The sequence below is a fragment of the Andrographis paniculata genome, unplaced genomic scaffold (genome assembly GCF_009805555.1).
Source record: "Andrographis paniculata isolate CXL003 unplaced genomic scaffold, ASM980555v1 Contig98END, whole genome shotgun sequence".
NCBI lineage: Eukaryota > Viridiplantae > Streptophyta > Magnoliopsida > Lamiales > Acanthaceae > Andrographis > Andrographis paniculata.
In genome coordinates, this window is record NW_026137637.1 from 3,188,308 (window position 1) to 3,194,572 (window position 6,265).

At 37.3% G+C, this 6,265-nt stretch overlaps 1 protein-coding gene across 1 annotated transcript; it reads left to right on the top strand.

The window, feature by feature from the left end:
- Nucleotides 1-376: 376 nt before the first annotated feature.
- On the top strand, nucleotides 377-727 carry LOC127243794 (uncharacterized). The gene has a single exon (XM_051263952.1). The coding sequence runs from the start codon at nucleotides 377-379 to the stop codon at nucleotides 725-727; it is 351 nt and encodes a 116-aa protein (XP_051119909.1).
- The last annotated feature ends 5,538 nt before the right edge of the window (nucleotides 728-6,265 follow it).

A 6,265-nucleotide genomic window follows, 5' to 3' on the forward strand; every position in this document is an offset into this window, starting at 1 on the left:
CAAGCCGGAGGCCATCGTAGCAGAAGTGAAAGTCACAAATGAGAAATGGATTTGGACTATTACCACGGTTGACCAGATCACCGTCATTGCCAATGCGACATGGAAACCTCCTATCGTGAAAGAGAATGAAAAATGGATTGTTAATGAGCCGAAGCTTTCCACTAGAGGAGCAATAAGGGGACTCACCAGGACTCAAAAGAGGTGAGCTCAAAGAAGGAATTTGGAGGCTCGTGTGGAGGAGAAAACCTCACATGAGCTGTCTCCAAAAGAAAAGCAGATGGAAGAGCCGCCTTAAAAAAAGAAGCAGGCTATAGGGCCGCTTCCAGAAAGAAAGCAGGCTGCAGAGCCGCTAAGAAAGCAAGTTGCAGAGCTTCTAATGAAGCAGGTCGTGAAACCACTTCCAGAAAGGAATCAGGCCATGGAGCCGCTTCCAAAAAAGAAGCAGGCTATGGAGCTGCTTCAAAAAAGAAAGCAGGCTGCAAAGCTGCTAAGGAAGCAGACCATGGAGCCACCAAGGAAGCAGGCTGTACAGCCGCGTTCAGAGAGAAAACAGGTTGTGGAGCTGCTTAAAGAAAGGAAGCAAGTTGTGGATCCGCTTTCAGAAAGAAAGCAGGCCGTAGAGCCGCCAAGGAAGAAAGTTATGGAGCCTCTTTCAAAGAGAAAACAAGTTGTAGAGCCGCCTTCAGAAAGGAAACAAACTGCGGAGCCGCTTTCAGAAAGAAAGTAGGCTGTGGAGCTGCTAAGGAAACAGATTCCGCTTCAAGAAAGAAAGCAGGTTGTGGAACCGCTAAGGAAGCAAGTTGTGGAGCCGCTTTCAGAAAGGAAGTAGGTTGTGGAGCCACTTCCAAAAGGAAAACAGGTTGTGAAGCCGCTAAGGAACCAGGCTGTGGAGTCTCTTCCAAAAAGGAAGCAAGTGGAGGAGCTTCCAGAATAATTCAAAGCTCCGGAAGAATTTCAAGAGTTAGAGAAAGTTGTCATTGACGAGGAGCCTATCTTCGAATGGAATGATGTGGTAACCATGATAGAATTTAAAAAGCTCGGGCCTAGCCAAAATCAACATGTCAAGCCTTTACACATTCGAATCTCGATGAATGGCTATTCGCTGGACCAAGTTTTGGTCTACAGTGGAACTTCTGTTAATGTATTGCCAATTGAGACCCTACGGAAGTTCGGAAAGACTAGTGACAATTTGATTTCTATATTTGTACAGCTTACAGATTTATGGGGAATTCTTAAAAACCAGCAGGTATGATCACTTTGAGTGTGAAGGTGGGGACAAAGGAAATATCATCAACTTTCATGATGATTGATAGTAGGCCATTCTATTCGGCTCTCATGGGACAAAATTGGATTCATGCATGTGAGTGTGTGCTTTCGACACTCCATCACACGTTGATGTTTTGGGATGGAGATGAAGTCCAAGAAGTGAAGGCCGAGGAGGATCCCTTGTCGACAGAACTGACCACAATTGAATCATGCGAATGGCTCAAAGAAAAAGGACATGGGTTCAATGGAAGTGATCGTCCAGCCCTTTTGAGGAGGGCATTGTTGGATATGGGTCCAAAAGTACATGAACGTGAAGGAGGCTCAAAAAAAAAAGTGGAGCTAGAGCTCATTGGCCATGGAGTCGCTCAACAGCAATTGAGCTTCAAGCCTCGGAGCCAAAGACTGCTGCTCCACAAAGCCGAAGGCAACAACTTCCATTGGATTGTGGTGTTTCCACAGGGCCGAAAATAGCAGCCTCCATGGACCTTAGGGTAGCAACTACTTCGACTATGGCGCCTCCATCCCCAAACAATGTTTCCATAAGGTCAAAAATTATTGTCTCCATTGGGTTGAAAATAACTACCTCCATTGGACTGCGGTGCTTCCACAAAGCAGAGGAGGTTTCCTCCACAAGATAGAAAGCAAAAACTTCGTACTTAACATTTGTGGAGGGCCTATGCACTTCCATACTTTATTCAAAAAACTTCATGGAACAAACCAACAAGAGGAAAACCAAAAATTCTATTTGACTCGAGGCTGTTAGGGACACATCCCGATAGACCGGCTAGGAGTACGATGGAAACAAGTCAGAGTACGCGGCAGATCTGGTCCAGAGGCAATAGAAGAAGTTCAGAGCCAATGGAACCCAGTCCAGAGGCAATGGAAGTGGTTGGGAGCTGATGGAAGGAGGTTACCAGGTGGTTAGGAGCTGATGAAAGGAGGTTACCAGAGAATTGATGGAAGGAGGTTACCAGACAGTTGGAGGTAGCGGAAGGAGGTTACCAGGCAGTTGGAGGTAGCAGAGGGAGGTTACCAGGTGGTTGAGAGTGGTGGAGGAATAATTGGAACTTCTCCTTTTAGTGGAAGAGGCGGTTATTTTATCTTAAAATTAAAACTAGGAAAAAACACATCACACACACGCACAAGAAGATGAACTTGCATATTTCACTGTTTCTTTTTCATGTTTTAGTTCTTGTTTATGCATTTTAATTCAAATTACATGCTTTTATGCTTCTAGCATATTTTTATTCTCTTTCCAGTAGATTTATCCAAGTATTAGTAGATGTTAGATTTAATCCATTCAAATCGATCATTTAGTCTCGAAGCCTCGTTTAGGCTTGAAGTCGTGCAGGCTCCACCGAAGGAGCCACCTCCAATCCGACGATGGACAGGCTCTTTGGAGTACTTCCGGAACCCACAGCGAAGAATCGAAGAACGGTCTTGGAACCTCAGAATTTTAGGTTCCAAGTGTTAGATTATCTACTTTAGGTTTAGAAGAAAAGTTGGGCTTAAATTGCATTAAAATAAAAAAAAAAAGATTGTTAGTGATTTTTAGGGCATAATTGAAAAATGACTTATATGTAACCTCTATTATACCTCTGAATGTATGTTCTGATATAGATAATTCTTAAATTCGTAATTCTGAATTATGGCATAAGAGGTTAGGTCATATTAGCAATAATGGCTTTAAAATTCTTCATGAATGGTTATTTGGATAATGAGAAATTTTTTATTGTTCCCTTTTATAATTTATGCAAACCTGGAAAATTGAATAAATTTCAATTTTCGTTGAAAACCCCTAAAAATTATACTTTTTCAAAACAAATTTTGGAATGTATACATATAGATATATGTGAACCTTCTAATGAATCCACTCATGGTGGGAGTAGATATATCTTAACTGTAGTTGACGACTTTTCTAGAAAAATTTGGATTTTGTTATTGAAAAATAAACCTGATTTGTTTAAGGTTTTCAAGAATTGGAAAATTCAAATTGAAATTGAAACTGACAGAAAAATTAAATATATTAGAAGTAATAATGGTTTAAATTTCTGTAACACCTGGTTTAGTCATTTTTGTGTGCAAAATTGTATCAATTTTGAATTTGTCCCTAAGGCATCCCAATTTAGTGTGGTTGCTAAGAGGTTAAATCGGACTCTTTTTGAAAGTTGGATGTCCTTTGATGTCGTCTGGTTTACCTAGAAAATTTTTGGGGTGAATCTGCTATAACAACAACCTATCTTTTAAATCGAACACCCTCTGTCCCCCTTAATGGATTCCTGAAAGTAAATGGTTGGATAGAATAGTTGACATATCTAATGTTCGTGTGTGGTGCTTGATGTGATACATATTTGCATTGATAAATTTGAAATGAAAACTGAAAATTGTGTTTTCTTCAGCTATGGTGTTACGGGGTATAGATTGTGGTTAAGTTCTAAACCCTGATTTAAAAATATTATTAGTAATTATCACTACAAAAAAATCACAAGTTACGATGGAATTATTCCGTTGCAAATTTACATTGTGTTGGATTTTACGTCCAAATAAGAACCGTCGCAAATAATTGGCTGTAAATCCGAAACGACCACATTGAGGCTCCGTCACAAAAAACTGCAACAGTATTGCAAACGAATAATCTCTTTTTAATTTTGTCGCAACATTACAAAATATTGCAATACATTTATTTTGTTCCTAATTCCGTCGCAACATTACATAATATTGCAATGAATTGGTTTTGCTGCTAATCCCATCGCAATATTAAAGAACATTGCAATACATTAATTATGTTGCTAATTCCGTTGGCAAAATTTATACCCCTATTTAATCTCTTAGCTTGTTTTTATCTGTGTTTTTCCAAAATTTTATATAGCTAATACTAATGCAATCCTCCACAATTAACCAATTTAAAAACTCAATTAATAACTCTCATCAAACATGCAAAAACTAAAAGAAACTATATACAAATTTTAAATTTAAACCGAGTCTAACAAAGAATATACAATATAATATGAACAATATGTATTTAGCAATGATGGCGATCACAAAGAAGATCACATGTTAAAATTATAATTCACAAGTAATTAAAATTATAATTCACAAGTAATTAATATTTTCATGCGAAAACTGATACCATACCCCCAAGAACAACTAAATTTAAACATAAGAAAGTGATTGCATTAATGAAAATAGAAAAAAATATATATATATATATATAATAAGCTAGGTGATACATGCCTTTCGCACTAAAACATTAAATTTGGTTACACAAGAACTGCATTTTGATATTGTTTCATTAGGTATCTGTTTAAATTAAACACCTAATAAAGTTGGTACTTGAAGTATCTATTGCTCTTTGGAGGTTAGAACTTAGAACGAATCCTATGCATAATAATCCAATAATAATCACAAACATCATGGAACTCAATTCTCTTATTTGATTCAAGCAGCCAAAGAACTTATGTTGCTAGCTATTTGTTCGGAATAATCACTTCAATTGAAGGCGTATAACCCATTGCCAAGGCACCAAACAACGATGCCTGCTGCCTGGAATCAATATTTGGCACATTAGAGGCCAACGACAATGTCTTTTGTGCCCTCTGAGCCTGTCTTTCCTTCTTTGTATCTACCCACTTGACCACCAAAGGTATAGTCGAACCCTATTGCAGAAGCTATCAACATTAATGTTTGACATTTCCAATTTAACACAATGCATTTATTCAGTGGGATGGTGAACTCAAATAAGCAAACCAACAGCAAAAGGGGTTCATCATATAAACAAAAATTATGGAGTCTAGAGAAGGAGATGGAGAAAGAATGCATCTATAAAATAGTCCACTGGTTTCGACTAATAAATTTCTCACATAGAGACACACAAACAGGAATTGAGTAACATTCAGAACCGAATTCCAGCTCTTAATAAAAAATTTCACCATAAGCAAATGTCCATTTCATGGGTTTTTAACATCAAGGCTCAAATTTATGCCTTAGGAATAATAGAAAATCGACTACTTATAATAGCATTGATGAGTTTAAATCAGTCTTTCTGGATCTTAAATCCAAAATTTTTAACTAAAACAGTACTGCTCCTGTGGTGAAGATTCAACACTACAAGATTATATACACAACACACCAATTCGAGAGAGGTTATTGTTTACGTACCTCTATGTTATGCTTTCCGTTGAGGACTTATATTGCTGTCAGTGCTTGTTCTTTTGTCTCAGATTTCAAAAAAGCATAACCTACAAAAACTAATTTGTTAGATTAGAAGTTCTAAGAATATATAAAATCCCATCACTCAACAATCATGCGAAAGGCTGAATAGCCTCGCATGCCAATCTTAGGTCCAAATGGAAAATAAGATAAACTAAGCATATGCTTAATTTAATGAGTTTTGAAAGAGATCAGAACCTGCAGATGTCTTTCAATTTTTCCGCCATAACAATTACAATATTAAGGTAAGACATGCTATCGGATCTTCATCAAAGAAATACTCAATGTTTCACTTGTACAAAGTTATATAGCTCTGTTGTTTTAAATCTTCATGATTGATTAAAAAATAGAACAAAGAAATTTGCAAGAGGGACAATAGCATATAAAAAATAGTTGTTGAATAGAACTATAAAGCATGTAAGCATTAGCTTGAAGGTGCGACAGTCTTATCCTTAAGATAAAATAAACAAACAAATAAAGGTTACAGGGAACTGACAACCATATTCATCAGATGTAAGGTCACCCAAGTAGAGGAACCTTCAAAATACCGAGCTGCCTCAACAACAGAGCAGATCTGGCCTTGAGTAAAAATCAAACACAAAATCCCCAAACTGAGAACACCAATTTTTTTTTTTTTTTTTTTTTTTTTTAACTCTATGCTCTTTGAAAACTACAAAAATATCTCTCAACAATAAACTTTAACCTAACATAAGGTTAAGGATTGAGCTTACAAACCCTCCGAAAAAACTATAGAAGAGGAAAATGAAGTTGCTCAACTACGCCGCCGGAG

Coding starts and splice junctions, on each gene's coding strand:
- LOC127243794 (XM_051263952.1), top strand. CDS start 377: ATGAAGCAGGTCGTGAAACCACTTCCAGAAAGGAATCAGGCCATGGAG.